The 16,819-nt window shown below is 40.2% G+C and overlaps 1 protein-coding gene across 1 annotated transcript in view; it reads right to left on the bottom strand.

The window, feature by feature from the left end:
- ARL3 (ADP ribosylation factor like GTPase 3) overlaps positions 1–16,819 on the bottom strand; it is a 38,384-nt gene that overhangs the window by 18,650 nt on the left and 2,915 nt on the right. The window contains exons 4-5 of the mRNA XM_047072344.1: positions 12,897–13,040; positions 8,147–8,263 (exon numbers count right to left, since the gene is read on the bottom strand). Coding sequence (XP_046928300.1) covers positions 8,147–8,263; positions 12,897–13,040 — 261 coding nt within the window. The remainder of the gene's footprint in view (positions 1–8,146; positions 8,264–12,896; positions 13,041–16,819) is intronic.

Here is a 16,819-nt window from a genome sequence, read left to right on the forward strand (position 1 = left end):
TTTTAATTTGGTTGTTTGTTTTCTTATTGTTGAGTTTTAAGAGTTCTTTTTGTATTTTAGATATAAGTACTTTATCAGATATGTGCTTTACAAATATTTTCCCTTAGCCTGTGGCTTTTCTCTTCATTTTCTTAACAGTGTCTTTCTTTTTTCTTTTCTTTTCTTCTCTTTCTTTTCTTTTTTTAGAGAGAGAGAGAAAGAGGGCACAAGTGAGCAAGGGGTAGAGAGAGAATCTCAGGAGGGGGTGAGAGAGAAAGAAGTGGGGCTCACCCAAAGTGAGGCTCATATTCACCCGAAGCAGGGCTCAAGCTCACCCCACGTGGGACTCAAACTCACGAACTGTGAGATCATGACCTGAGCTGAAGTCAGATGCTTAATGAAAGAACCACCCAGGCACCCACAGTGTCTTTCTCAGAGCAGAAGTTTTAAATTCTAATAAAGTATATCTTACAAATTTTTGCTTCATGGATTGTGCTTTTGGTACTATACCTAAAACCTTATTACCAAACCCAGGCTATCTAGATTTTTCTCCTGTATTATCTTCTAGAAATATTTTAGATTTAGGTTTTATATTTAGGTCTAAGATCCATTTTGAGTTAATTAAAAAAAATTTTTTTTAACGTTTATTTATTTTTGAGAGACAGAGAGAGACAGTGTGAGCAGGGGAGGGGCAGAGAAAGAGGGACACAGAATCTGAAGCAGGCTCCAGGCTCTGAGCTGTCAGCACAGAGCCCGACATGGAGCTTGAACTCACGAACCATGAGATCATGCCCTGAGCCAAAGCCAGACGTTTAACCGACTGAGCCACCCAGGCGCCCCAATTTTTTCTAAGTTTATTTTTTGAGAGAGAGTGCACACACACACACACACACACACACACGCAAGTGAGGGAGGGACAGAGAGAGAAGTAGACCAAGGATCTGAATTGGGCTCCATGCTGACAGCAGAGATAGTTTGTCATTCTAAAAATCCTTGAACCCGTGAACTGCGAGATCATGACCTGAGCCAAAATTAGATGCCTAAATGATTGAGCCACCCAAGCGCCCCTTGAGTTAATGGATGTCCCACTGTTCTAGTATCATTTGCTAAAAAGACTGTCCTTCCTTGAATTGTCTTGCTCCTTTGCCAAAGATCAGTTGACAGTATTCCCGTGGGTTTATTTCTGAGCTCTCTATCCTGTTCTTTGATCAATTTATTCTTTCTCTAATACATGCTGTCTTGATTACTGTAGCTTTATTTTTTTTATTTTTTATTTATTTTTAATTTTTTTTTAACGTTTATTTATTTTTGAGACAGAGAGAGACAGAGCATGAACAGGGAAGGGTCAGAGAGAGGGAGACACAGAATCCAAAACAGGCTCCAGGCTCTGAGCTGTCAGCACAGAGCCCGACGTAGGGCTCGAACTCACCGACTGCGAGATCATGACCTGAGCCGAAGTCGGCCGCTTAACCAACTGAGCCACCCAGGTGCCCCTACTGTAGCTTTATAGTAAGTCTAGTCAGTCCTCCAACTTTGTTCTTCTTTAGTATTGTATTCTTTTGCCTTTGCATATACAAGTAATCAATTTGCCAAATCCACAAAATAGCTCACGTGGATTTTGCCTGAGATTGTGCTGAATCTATAGCTGATCTATCTAATCTATATAACAAATTGGGTGGATTTGACATTTTAGCAATATTGAGTCTTCCAGTCCGTGAGCATGAAATATCTCCTTATTTGTTTAGATCTTCCTTTTTTTTTTTTTAAATATTTATTTTGAGAGAGAGAAAGAGACTGGCATGTGTGTGCACACGAGTGCAACCAGGGGAGAGAGAGAGAGACGGAGGGAGAGACAGAGACAGAGAGAGAAAATCCCAAGTAGACTTCACACTTTCACACTATCTATCAGTGCAGAGCCTGCTGCAGGACTCAATCTCATGAACCCTAAGATTTAAAAAAAAAAATTTTAATGTTTATTTATTTTAGAGAGAGTCAGCGAGCATGACAGGAGGGGCAGAGAGAGAGGGAGACACAGAATTGGAAGCAGGCTCCAGGTTCTAAGCTGTCAGCACAGAGTCCAATGTGGGACTCAAGCTCACTAACTGAGAGATCATGACCTAAGCCGAAGCTGGATGCCCAACCCACTGAGCCACCCAGGCACTCCTTTAATTTTTTTTTTTAACATTTATTTATTTTTGAGAGACAGAGAGACAGAGCACGAGTGGGGCAGGGACAGAGAGAGAGAAAAACACATAATCCAAAGCAGACTCCAGGCTATAAGCTGTCAGCACGGAGCCTGATGTGGGCCTTAAACCCACAAACAGTGAGATCATGACCTGAGCCGAAGTTGGATGCTTAACCAACTGAGCCACCTCGGCACCCCCGAACCCTGGGATCTTGACCTGAGCCAAAATCAAGAGTCGGACACTTAACTGACTGAGCCACCCAGGTACCCCTAGATCTTCTTTGATTTGTTAGTTTTGTAGTCTTCTTCATACAGATTCTGTACATATTTTGTTATATATAAGCCTAAGCATTTCTTTTTTGGGGGTGTTAATATAAATGGCATTTTTCTTTTCATTTCAAATGCCAATTGTTCAATGCTGGTATAAAGGAAAGCAATGGACTTTTGTGTATTAACCTTATATCCTGCAAAATGCAACTTATTTCAGGAGTTTCCTTGTTGATTTTGGGATTTGAAATACTTTCAATGATCAGTTTTTCTAACATGTAGCTGCATATCACAATTTAGAGACTGATCTTTTAAATTTCTATTTCAAGTATTTGTGAGTAATATATGATGGCTTGGATTTGTTTTAAAACACTTAAAAAAGTAGGGGGAATTGGTGGAGGGGGAGATGAAACAAGATTGCCAAAAATTAAAGTAAGGAAGCTAGGTAATGGGTAGGCATATGATGGTTTGTTATACTATTTTCTTGACATTTGCATAAATTTGGAAATTTCTAAAATTAAAAAATTATATGTTAAGAATGGACACAGGGGCACCTGGGTGGCTCAGTCAGTTAGGCGTCTGACTCTTTTTTTCTTCCTAAATGTTCATTTTTGAGAAAGAGAGCACGCAAGAGTGGGGGGTGGGGGGTGGGCACAGAAAGAGAGGGGAACAGAGGATCTGAAGCAGGCCCTATGCTGACAGCAGCAAGCCCTATGCGGGGCTAGAACTCGTGAGATCATGACCTGAGCCAAAGCTGGATGCTTAAATGGCTGAGCCACCCAAGTGACCCAAACTTCCGACTCTTAATTTCAGCTCACTTCAGGACAGGATCTCACAGTTCAGGGGACTGAGCCCCGAGTTGGGCTCTGAGCTGACAGTGCGGAGCTTGCTTGGGATTCTCTCTGCCCCTCCCCTGCGTGTTCTCTTTCTCTCTCTCAAAACAAATAAATAAACTTAAAAAAAAAAAAAAAAGAATGGGCACATTATTTGAGATTACAGGTTTCTTTCTATAATAAATGGAAATTTTTCCTTTTCTCACAATTCTCTTCTATTCTCCTAGAAGGTATATAACATATTTTGGAGGAATAACTGGATAGATGGATAAACAGATAGATGCATATATCTCATCTTTTTCTTCTCATCCATTTATTATTTTTTTATTTTTTAAAGGAATGAACAGTTGTTTTTTTAATTAAAAATTATTTTTTATTAAAAAATATTTTAAAAATTTTTAAATATTTATTTTTGAGAGACACAGCACAAGTGGGGGAGGGGAAGAGAGAGCGGGAGACACAGAATCTGGAGCAGACTCCAGGCTCTGAGCTGTCAGCACAGCACAAACCATGAGATCATGACCTGAGCTGAAGTTGGACGCTTAACCAACTGAGCCACCAAAGCGCCCCTATTAAAAAATTTTAACTTTATATATTTTGAGACAGAGACAACATGAGTGGGGGGAGGGGCAGAGAGAGAAAGAGAGAGAATCCCAAGCAGGCTCCCTGCTGCCAGTGCAGAGCCTGATGTGGGGCTTGAACTCACAAAACTATGAGATCATGACCTGAGCCGAAATCAAGAGTCGGGTGCTTAACTGACAGAGCCACCCAGGCAACCCCCCCATTTTTTTTTTTTTTTTAAATTTTAGAGAGAGTGAGTGCGAGAGGGGGAGAGGGGCAAAGGGAAACAGAAAGAATCTTAAGCAAGCTCTATGCTCAGTGCAGAGCCGATGCAGGTTGGATCCCATGACCCTGGGATCACAACAACCTGAGCCAAAATTAAGAGTCAGACAGTCAACTGACCAAGCCACCCAGGGACCCCTTATTTATTTAATTTTTAAATGTTTATTTATTTTGAGAGTGAATGCATGGGCGTGAGAGGGGCAGAGAGAGAGGGAGAGATAGAATCCCAAGCAGGCTTCAAACTGTCAGTACAGAGCCCGATAAGAAGCTCAATCTCATGACCCGTGAGATCGTGATCTGAGCTGAAATCGAGAGTCAGACACTTAACCGAATGAGCCACCCACGCACCCCTCTCCTCATCCATTTAAACCTCTAACCTGGCACTAGGTATATACTTGAACTTACCTTCACTGAGGGCAAGAAATAAGAGAAGGCTGTGGGATGCCTATGTCAGTACCTCATGTGTTTATTGATTTGATGATAGCACAGTTTTACATTTTGGTATTATTCTCCATTTAAGAATTGTGGGGAGTAAATGAATTCACTACTTCTCATAAACCCCTCCTGAAGTAAATGTTCTACCTATTTTATAGAAGGAATTAACAAGCCCCTGGACTTAACCACAATGATGCAGAATCAGAGAACCTCAAAGTTGGAAGTGAATTTAGAAGTTATATAATTCTATATTATACCTAATGTCAGAATCCATCTGTAACAGTTGTCCATTTCATTTGGCACTTTTCTAAGCACTTGGGATACAACAGTTTGGGAGGAAAAGCAAGGTCCCTGTCTTTGTGGACATTACGTTCCAGGAGGGAGAAGGGTAATAAATAAAAACATGTCTGATAGGGGCGCCTGGGTGGCGCAGTCGGTTAAGCGTCCGACTTCAGCCAGGTCACGATCTCGCGGTCCGGGAGTTCGAGCCCCGCGTCGGGCTCTGGGCTGATGGCTCAGAGCCTGGAGCCTGTTTCCGACTCTGTGTCTCCCTCTCTCTCTGCCCCTCCCCCGTTCATGCTCTGTCTCTCTCTGTCTCAAAAATAAATAAACGTTGAAAAAAAAAATTTAAAAAACATGTCTGATACTGATAGGTCTAATCGAAGAGAAAAAAAAAAGAGAAAAATTATAGTGCCAGAAGGGTAGGGATAGGAGTCATAATTTTAAATATAGTAATCAGAGAAAGTCTCAGTGGTAAAAGTGACATGTGAGCAGAGACTTGAAGGAGGTAAGGGAAGAAGCCATGAGGATATCTAAGGGGAAAGAATCCTAGCACTGCAAATAGCAATGATCAAGGCCCTGAGGTGGGAGTATGCCAGTGTTCCAGGAACAGCAAGCAGGCCCGTGTGGCTGGCACCAAGCTAGAGGGGAAAGATGAGACAGGTAAGACAAACCAGAAGGTAGGGGGCCTTGTAGGCCATTGTAAGGCCACTGGCTTTATTGTGACATTGGGAAGCTTATGTTTGAATGGGATCACTATAGATACAGCATTGAGAAGACACTTGAGGGAGGAAAGGCAGAAGCAAGGAGACTAGTGAGGATGACACTGCAGTAATCAATGCATGGTAGCAGGGGGATGGAAAGGAGTGGTTGGATTCTAGAAATATTCTGAAGTAGAACTGACAGGACTGGCTGATAGGTCAGAGGTGGGGGGTGAGAAGAAAAGGAGCCAAGGATGACTCCAATGATTTTGGATGAACGGAATTGTCATTTACTGAGAAGACTGTAGAAGAAGCAGGTTTGGGGAGGGGTGGATGGAGATTGGAATTTGGTTTCGGACCTATTCAGGTTGAAGAGGCTTACTGGCCACTGAAGTGGAGATACCAAACAGGCAGCTGGCTACATATGAAACTGAGGTTCAAGTGAGAGTTTCCAGCTGGAGATAATACATTGGGATTCACCAGCTTGTAGGTGGTAACTAATACCTTAAATTGGATGAGATCACTTAAGCCACAACTTAGAGAAGAAAAGCAAAGGCTGAATTCTAGAGCCCTCCAACATTTGCAGGTTGGGAAACAAGGGGAAAAACAGCAGTGGAGACTGAGGAAGAGTAGCCAGTGAGATAGGAGGAAAATCCAAGATAGAATGGTTTTCTGGAAAACAGGGGAAGATAAAGTTTCAAGGACAGCATGACCGACTTCATTAACTGTGCAGATACATCAAGTAAGAGGAGGATGGAAAACCTTAGCAACGTGGATTCTTGGTGAGCTTGAATGGAGGGTTCAAAAGAGAATGGGAGGAGGAAGTGAGGACAGAGAACTCAAAAAACTCTTTAACAGAGTTTTGTTTTAAAAAGAGGCTGAGGGGCACACCTGGGTGACTCAGCCAGTTAAGTGTCCAACTCTTGATCTCAGTTCAGGTCTTTTTTTTTTTTAATGTATTTTATGTATTTATTTTTGTTTGTTTATTTGGAGAGTGTGTGTGTGCAAGTGGGGGAGGGGAAGAGAGAGGGAGAGAGAGAATTCCAAGCTGGCTCTGCACTGTCAGCATAGAGCCTGATGTGGGGCTCGAGCTCATGAGCCAAGAGATCATGACCTGAGCCATAGTTGGACGCTTAAGTGACTGAGCCACCCAGGTGCCCCAACTCAGGTCTTGATCTCAGGCTCATGAGTTCAAGCCTCACACTGGGCTCCACCCTGAAAAAGTAAATAAAAATAGAGGCTGAGGACTAGGACTAGGACTAGATGGGATACACGGTCAGGACAAGAGTTTTTTGTTTCTAAACAAGAGAAACCACAGGCTGTGTGCATGCCGAAAGAATGATCCAGTAGAAAGGCACTTAGGAAGCAGAAGCAGAGAGTAAAGTTATTTGAGATGTGGGATGACGTCTATTGGTAATGAATGAACACACCAGCATGGCTGTTCCTTGTCTATAGGCAGAATTGTAGTAAATTCAAACTTTTCACTAGAGTTTAATGAAAAGAATGTGCAATTTATTTTCCTATGCAAGTTCATGAGACCCCATTGTTTTAGGTTATGATCATGACAGCGAGTAGCTGAGGTCGGGTGGGTGAGAAAATCCCTGAAGGGGAGGTGAAGGAACGGAGAAGCTGAGGTGTTGGAGAAATCAAGTATGTGGATAGTGAAATCTCCAGGATTCTGAAATGGTAGTCCTGTGGAACGTGACAGTGAGCTGGGAGCTAAAATCTCAGCCCCTTCCTGAATGCTGCCTGAGCCAGGAATCTCCAATGCATGAGTCAACTGCTTCTACTTCTGGATGGTTAAAATGATAGACTTTTTCCTTATTCTGAGTTAAACTCTACCACCTAATACTTCCCAAATTGCTCCTTACCCAGTCCTCTAGAACTATTCATGATGAAGCTAATCTCTCTGACTTGATAGCTCTTAAAGCAACTGAAAAAACAGTTCCAAGTTTCTTTTCTAGAAAGAACATCTGTCTTTCAACCATTTCTTATGCATCATTATTTCCAGGACTTCCACCATCTTGGTTGCCTCTTTGGGATACTCTTACTTGTTGATTTCTTTGGGATGATGGAGTCAGTGGCACGATCTTCTGATTTCCCTTCTGCTTTTCAAATCACTATGGTAATTAATAAATATTTTGCCAAGGTGAATGTGGGTACAACGTTGTCACTGAGCAAAAACAAAACTCTTATACAAGTTATACAAAGATGTTTCTTTTGGGATGCCTGGGTGACTCAGTCAGTTGAGCGTCTGACTTCAGCTCAGGTCATGATCTTGCAGATGGTGAGTTTGAGCCCCATGTCAGGCTATGTGCTGACGGCTCAGAGCCTGGAGCCTGCTTTGGATTCTGTGTCTCCCTCTCTCTCTGCCCCTCCCATATTTAGGCTCTGTCTCTCTCTCTCTCAAAAATAAATAAACATTAAAACAACAACAACAAAAAAGATGTTTCTCTCTCACAATTTGCAGCCTCCTGCTAGTCCTAAATTCATAGTGACTAATGTTATGGCAATGGAAGTACTAACAAGAAAGAACATTAATATTATGTTAATATTAGCAATGTTAATATTCCTAACACACTGCAGAAAAGACTATGAATTAATGCCTCAGAAGGAGTACTTACAAGAATATCAGTATTTTCAAAATAATTCCTCCAGTATGGTCTGATTTTTCGCTGTCCACCAATGTCCCATACATTCAGTTTAAAACCTTGTGATTGTACACTTTTGATGTTAAAACCCTGAAACAGGCAAAAACACCAAGCTTTATTAAGCTTTGAGGTCATAATTCCAACAAAGTTACATTTAACAGCTATGTTATTTATTAATTATTATGTACTCAGCCAGATATGATACTGGTAATATTGAAAATAGTCTGTTATGATAAGGAAAAAAGAAATGTGTTTTTACATGCTTACTTCATTCAGGTTTTGGAGTCAGTATTAATGTCATGGCTAACGTGGCGCTTTCTCTAGTAAGTGCCCATAAATGTGCACACGCGCACAACACACATACCTGTGAGGACACCTGGGAATGAGAATAGCTTTGATAATCAACACAGCCACACTTCCTGATGGATCCTCAAGATGGTAACATTTAATAGAACATTACATTTAACTACCAAAAAACAGAAGCTGAATCTGAACACAGAACAGAACAGATTCTTAAAGTTTCAAAAAAGGCAAGAGTTGGGGCGCCTGGGTGGCTCAGTCGGCTGAACGTCTGACTTCAGCTCAGGCCATCATCTCGCGGTCTGTGAGTTCGAGTCCCACGTTGGGCTCTGTATTGACAGCTCAGAGTCTGGAGCCTGCTTCGGATTCTGTCTCCCTCGCTCTCTGCCCTTCCCCCACTCACACTTGGTCTCTCAAAAATGAATGTTAAAGAAAAAAAAAAGCAAGAGCTACAATCTGGAATTTAGGATTCTTTCAAAAATTTCCTCATATGGATTAATCAGAAAAAGGAAGGAACTGAAGTCAGAACACTATGGGAGAAGCTGGTTTGTGACTGGAGTATTAACCCAGCAAGGCAGGGATGGCCTGCTGGAACAGCATGTTCAGACTCTGAAGTGGAGCCCTCAGTTACAGGCAGTGATGAAAATAAACAAGCAGGCATTTGAAACTATTCTTTAATAAGCATCTCTGATGAACTCAAAAAGAAAGTATTCATTTTCAGGACAGTGACTCAAGGTGGAACTTTGAGGAAGGTGAGCAAATCAGAGGCAGGTGGAACTGTGAGCTGGGAGTTAGCGTGCGGAGAAACAAATTAACAAGACCTTTGGGGTTCAGAGAGAAGGCATTTCATGAGCAATAATTAAAAAATAAATCTTTCTCTGAGAATGATATAGTGAAATCAGGACTTAAAAAATCCAATCGACAGCTTGCTACCACAGAAGTGCCATTTCATCCAGAATAACTGGAGTCAAGCGGGCCTGGGGCTGCCTCCATAAACGTTTGCCTCATCTGGCAGCTTGCCAACACTACTGCCTAGCACAGAAGGACAAGGCACAGTGTGACAGCACAGGAACACTGCCACCCAGTTTCCACCGAGGATAAACAGTCACTGGAGGATACCTGGGAGGAGGCGGACTACAGCTCCTGTAAGAAGCCAAGGACCGAATAAATTAGAAGTTTAAGAACTCCAAAGGGAAGTGGCTTAAGCTTATTGTAAAAGGCAGCTTCATTCTCAACTCATTGATAAAGCCACTTTTGTGTACTTAAAAATTGGACACTTAACTACAATAGTAACTGTCAAAGCCAGTAACGTGAAATCTTTCTGGAATGAAGCAGGTGATTAATAAGAGAAACTCCTGGAATCTGACCATATATATCAACTACCTTAACATTCTATAAGTTATCAAAAGAAAAAAAATTCTGTAAGTTGTCAGACCCAACAAGTCTACCAAGAAATTATTCTAAGGAAATAATAATGAATGGGTACAAACCTTTAGAGATGGGTATTACTAAGTATTTACATATATATCAATGTAGAAAGATGTTCAAGATGCATTATTCAGTGAAAATGATATGGTATATTCTCTATGAGTCATTTTTATTTTTTATTCTGAGAATTTATTTTATTTTTTAAAGTTTATTTATTTTGAGAGGGAGAGAGAGAATCCCAAGCAGGCTCCACACTATCAGCCCAGAGCCTGATGTGGGGCTCGAACTCACCAACTGCAAGATCATGACCTGAGCCAAAGCTGGATGCTTAACTGACTAAGCCACCCAGGCGCCCCAAGAGTTTATTCTTAAGTAATCTTTACACCCAACACGGGGCTCAAACCTGCAACCTTGAACTCAAGAGTCGTACACTCTACTGACTGAGCCAGCCAGGCACCCTATTTTTTATTTTAAATATACCCATCATAGGGGGCCTGGCTAGCTCAGTCGGTACACAGTGTAACTCTTGATCTCAGAGTTGTAAGTTCAAGCCCCATGTTGGGTGTAGAGATTACTTACAAATAAAATCTTTATTTTTTATATTTTTTTTAATGTTTATTTTTGAGAGAGAGAGTGTATGTGTGTGTGAGCACAGGAGGGACAGAGAGAGAGAGAGGGAGACAGAGGATCCAAAGCTAACAGCAGGGAGCCCAGTGTGGGGCTTGACTCACGAACCATGAGATCATGACCTGAGCCACAGTCTGATACTTAACAAACTGAGCCACCCAGGTGCCCCCAAAATAAAATCTTTAAATACACCCATCACATACATGCATAGAAAAAAAACCTGAATGGATACATTCCTAAATGTTAACAGTGGTTATGTCTGGGCATTGTAGATGATTTCTAGTTTCGCAATTTTATTTACTTATCGTTTGTAAATTTACTATAATGAGCAGCTATTGCTTTTTCTGATATTAAACAAAAACACAACAAAAGCTTGTTTTTAAAGAATAAATATGAAACCTCGACATCATATAATAACAAAATCACCTATAACGCATCAAATAAAGCCTGAAAGTTAGAATTGGAACTTTTGAGGCCAGTTCTAACTTAAGAGTTCATTTCCATGTTCACAGTGTGGACGTTCTCATTTTAGTGGTACTCTTAGGAGATACAGCCTACTTCTAATACTCAATTAAAAAGAAAAAACCCTAGACTTTTCTTTTTCTGGCAGAAATCCTGACACACTAATATGTGTTTTCAGCCCTTCTAGGCTAGACTACTGTAATTTGCTCCTCCTTAGGCTATACATTAAATTTGCTCGGAAGCTGTAAAATTGCTCATTTGGTAGCAATTGAAGTGACTTTTCTGCAAAAAGTTGCAGATCAGTAAGCCTCACAAGCTGTGAAGCACACACTTTGGCGCAGCCATTCAAAGCTGACACCAAACTCGTATCACAGTACAGTGATGGAAAATGCTAAAAAAACCTCTGGTTTTCCTAAAACCTCTAAGGCTCATGCACTTTAAAGTGACTAAGACCAACAGGGCTGTGCTCTAGTTAGGAAGCCCAACGAGTTGGTCAAAGGTCAAGCTTTCTCATGATTTCCTACAGGGAAGGAGGTCTAAAGAAACAGCTCTAAAGAAGGAGGGCTGTTACACTTAGCATTTGTCTTTCAACTTCCACACTGGAAGCACCACCGTTGTATTTTGCTTGCTTAGCCTTAGGAAACAGGCTGGATTAAAAAATACAGGTAATTAAAAAAATTTGTTTTTAATGTTTGAGAGAGAAAGAGAGACAGAATGTGAATGGGGGAGGAGCATAGGGAGAGAGGGAGACACAGAATCTGAAATAGGCTCCAGGCTCTGAGCTGTCAGCACAGAGACCGACATGGGGCTTGAACTCAGGACCTAGATCATGACCTAAGCCAAAGTCGAACACTTAACCAACTGAGCCACCCAGGCATCCCCAGGTAATTTTTAAATTTATTTTCTTTTATACTCTCTCTGTATTTTCTACATGTATTAATTTCATAATCAGAAGATTAAGCTACTTTTTTTTAAAGTAATCACTTAGAGGGCTCCTGGATGGCTGAGTCAGTTAAGCATCCAACTTTGACTCAGGTCTTGATCTCATGGCTCCTGAGTTCAAGCCCTGCATCAGGCTCTATGCTGACAGCTCAGAGCCTGAAGCCTGTTTCAGATTCGGTGTCTCCCGTCTCCCTCTCTCTCTGCTCCTCCCCTACTTGCACCCTGTGTCTCTTTCAAAAAATAAAATAAACATTAAAAAAAATTAAATAAATAAATAAAAGTAATCATTTAGAGCTGAGGGAATTGTGTCTTGATATATTTATGCTTATTTGAATGATTTATATAAAATTTGGTAAAGTATAAAATTTATCATTTTAACAATTGAAATTTTTTTTAATGTTTATTTATTTTGGGGGGGGGAGGGGCAGAGAGAGAGAGGGAAACACAGAATCCAAAGCAGGGTCCAGGCTCTGAGCTGTTAGCATAGAGCCCTACACGAGGCTCAAACCCACAAACCATGAGATCATGACCTGAGCTGAAGTCGGATGCTTAACCGACTGAGCCACCCAGGTGCCCCTGATTTTAACCATTTTTAAACGCACAGTTCAGTGGCACCAAGTATCTTTACACCATCACCACCAACCATCCATAGAACCTTTTCATCCTGCAACACTGACTCTCTGTGCCCATTAAACAATGACTCCCTCCATTCTTCCCTGTCTCTAGCCTCTGGTAACCACTATCCTACTTTCTGTCTTTAGGATTTTGACTACTCTAAGTACCTTATATCTATGGAACCTCTTGATACATTTTTGAAATATTAGATTATTTTTAAATTGCACAGACTTTCTTCAGTAACAAAACTTGGGAGTGGACAAAATTCTATATCCCATTTTGTCTTCCATATTGCTATGATCACCTTCCTTGTGTCACACAAGCACCTTGGGGCCAGGGCAGTGCTCACCTGTGTAGGTGTAATGTGGCTGATGTCTTCAGATGCAAGCTGCTTCAGAAGAGTGGTCTTGCCAGCATTATCCAAGCCCAGGAGAAGGATTCTCACCTCCTGGTCTGGTGCACTTTTCAATTTGCGCAAAATTGAGAGCAAGCCCTTAAACAACCATGAAGAAGACAGATTACTTTTGGGGCACTGACTTTGATATTACTGGATATCAGAATGTCTTCTCCTCCTTGAAAAACGTTCTTGGTTGTGGAGAGCTCATCGTATTATTTTCCAGTTGAAAGTGATTTATTCCATTTGCCGCCTCCTTCTAAGTTTTGGCAGAAATCTTTCAGTAAAATTTGCAATTTAGTAAGTACCATGGCTTATTCCTGCTCCTCCTATTAATCCAGCTTAGCAATCACCCCAAATCTTCTGGGATTGTGAACTACTAATCTCATACTCCTAAAGCCCTTCCTGTGCACTTAGTAGAGCACACATCATATCAGACTACAGGGCACTGATTGCTGCATTTTTCTCCTTTACCAGAGTGAAGTTTCTTGTAGGTAAGGGCTATAGCTTCAGTCTCCCCAAATGCTTGGCACTTATAGATAGACACTAGATAATAGTTGTTGAATTAAATAAAATTATCCACCCAGTAAGTGAAAGATTTTAAGATGCTATACAAAAACAAAAACAAAGTTGTATAAAATTGTATCTGAGCTGTTTAAAACTTTATTTCAGTTTACATTTAAGACTTCATCATTCAAAATGCTCTACCATCAAAAAATATATATATCCTCATCTAAAAAAAAAACCACACAACCTCTATTATCTAATTTTCACAAGATCCTTACAGGTGCATGGTAGAAATTATGTTTTTCAGATGAAAAATCTGATACAACAGAGAAGTTAGAAAATTGTCAAAGTCAGTCACGAATAAAAAAAGTCAAAATTTAACCAGAGTATTTTTGACTAGTAATCTGATATCTGTTCCTTGTTTTTGTTATTTTTTTTAATGGCTGGAAATAAATCATATTGGTTTTTAGCTACGAACATAAGAAAAATCATGTAAGATGGTTATTTGTTCTGTCCTGCAGCTGACAATCTCGTTCCAGTAAGGCATGAGTTACAACAAGAATCAAAGAATTCCAGAGTTTAAAGGGCATATAATCTAATCTCCCAGCCCAAACAGAAATTCCTTCAAGCTGAGTCTTAGAATTATATAAAAATGGTTATATACTTTTATCCCTATTGCACCAGGCAATAATTCAAACCAGTCTGTTCACTAAGATCAAATAATAATTCTGTGAAATAATTCTCAACAATTGAGTCTTTGGACAATGATATGCAAATATGCATAATTATTAAGAATTCCTTTCTGCCTCAGAGACTCATTGTTTACCACTTCCAGTATTCTGTATCTGCACTGACTTGCTAAGGATTACATTAACCTCTCTGTGCCTCAATTTTTTTCCAGCAATAAAATGGAAGATTTAGTTTAAAACAGAAAGACAAAATCTATACCAAAAGATTTGGGAAAGAGTGATTGAACAGATTTCAAACAAACAGATAGGCAGGACTTTTTTTTTTCTTAAGGGCATGACGTTTTTCTTTTGTTTTTATCTTATCTGGCCTTGAATACTTTGACACCATTCCTTTTTTAAACTATATTTATGAGAAGTCTCCCCGGCTTCTATTAGCTACATTGCAATCACTCATTTATAATACCACCTTTCAGAACAGTTAAAATTAGAATTCTGAGATCCTCAGGGGACTGGTAATATAAAAAGGCTAGAACAGGGAAAACACATTGTACTACTCATCCTGAGTTCTTGATTAGATGTCCTCATTACGTCTTCCAATAAAATTCTAAAATAACCAGAATTTATCACGTCAGTACATGAAATGACAGTACAGGTAAAAGTCTTCTCATGCATTATCTACGAGTGTAGAAATTATGAAAGATGTTTCCATAGACTATTTGCAAGGTTCAAAATGAACGTTTTAGGTTTTTTCTCATGTGTCTTTTAAAACAAATCAGTAAATAAAAACCCTGCTTTCTAAAAAAAAACATGGCTTTCTGCAGGCTGAGACTTGTTACACATTGATTATATTTGAAATTGAAAAATGAAGAGAAAATAATTTCTTTTTGAAAAGGGAGAAGCAAAGCACAGAAGAGAAAACCATTCTAACTATACCTAAACTTTGTTAACTTAATGTATAAAAAAAATGATACTTCTATATTTCTAATGAGTAATTTTCCTTGAGAAACAATAACTTCATATGCTTTACCTTTAAGTGACATGACAGAGAAATGGAAAATTCTGCTACTATTTTCTTCTATCAAAGTGATAAATGGCATCTGAAGCATGGTCTAGGGAAGACAAATGCAAATACGGTACCACATCATATTAACCCAACTACTGAGGACAGGGGATCACAGGATTATCAGGGTTTGCTAAATAGGGAAGAGGATATTTATAGATATCAGAGTTCTGCCTGAAAGGTACAAAGTAAGCTGATTTAAGAGGCTGGAGGAAAGACAGAAGAATAAGTCTACCCTAGGTTTCTAAACACAAGGACCATACTTTATTTTAAATGTCGAATGAAGGGAGACAGCTATTGGAAGTTAATTTTATTGTGGGCCTGAGTTGTGCATATAAACATAAGGAAATGAATTTTTAAAGTGATTTTTTGGTTAAAATATTCATTCATTCCTTCATTCACATTAAACACCCACAATGTGCCCCAAGCGCAATGGGAGCAAAGCAGACATGATCTCCGTGTAGGATATGTCCTCCTCTGACACTGAATAAAGGCAATTTAAGAAATCAGAACTTTAGTTAATTGTATAAGGTCTGCTATCAGCATGTGTGCATATAAGTTATCTGCACCCTGGTGGACAGAAGTGGTCTGACTCAGCCACAAAACATTTAAACTTTCTACAGGCAAATTATGAATAGATGTGCTATTGACTACAGATATTTTATCTGCCTCAAAATCAGCTTCAACTCCACTACTGGCAGACGCATGGTGCGCTGACCTAAAATGATGCAAACTAGGTCATTCAGAGAAACTGGAGTGGCGGAGGGGGAGAGAGGTGTGTGATGGTAGTGTGATGGAAAGTGTATGTGGCTGTGAGGAGCAGTTAAAATTTAAATATTAAAATTAGTAACCCAACTGTCAGGTACCTGCACCCCCCATAACTAGCTTTTTCTTTTTTTTAATGTTTATTTTTGAGAGAGTCAGTATAAGGAGGGGAGGGGCGGGGACAGAGGATTTGAAGCTGGCTCTGTGCTGACAGCCGAAGAGCCCGATGTGGGTCTCAAACCCACGAACCAGAAGATCGTGACCTGAGTCTAAGTCGGTTGCTCATCCCAGCACCCAGGTGCCCCACCCCCCTCATAACTAGCCTGAATGAAACTGACTTCAGTTTATTTTTACCTCTTTAACAACAACAACAACAACAACAAAATGCCCTGTTCACTGAGACCTTATTAACTTCCAGAACTCCTATAGCTTTCATAGGGAGAAACTCACCCAAACTTGTCTACTTTCTCATTGCTCTACTAAATAAATACAATGTTTCCTGAGGAACAAAGTAGGGGCATTTCCCCAGGAGCAGTGGGTTCCCACCTCACCATAGTCCCAATAAAAACTTTATGGGTGAGGGGGGCACCTGGCTGGCTCAGTCAGTAGAGCATGTGGTTCTTGATCTTGGGGTCGTGAGTTCAAGCCCCACATGTGGGTAGAGATTACTAAAAATATATAAACTTCAACAACAACAACAACAACAACAACATTATTATGGGCTTTGGGATTTCATAGACTTGAATTCAACTTCCTTATACATATAATCCTGGGCATTTAGAAAACTGGAACAATACTCTTAATAAAAATGCTATTAAGATGAAATGTGGTAATGTGTGTAAAGTATGGCGCATAGT

The sequence above is a fragment of the Lynx rufus genome, unplaced genomic scaffold, assembly GCF_022079265.1.
Source record: "Lynx rufus isolate CCGP_SWC_20201006 ecotype Redwood Valley unplaced genomic scaffold, mLynRuf1.p SCAF_11, whole genome shotgun sequence".
Lineage (NCBI taxonomy): Eukaryota > Metazoa > Chordata > Mammalia > Carnivora > Felidae > Lynx > Lynx rufus.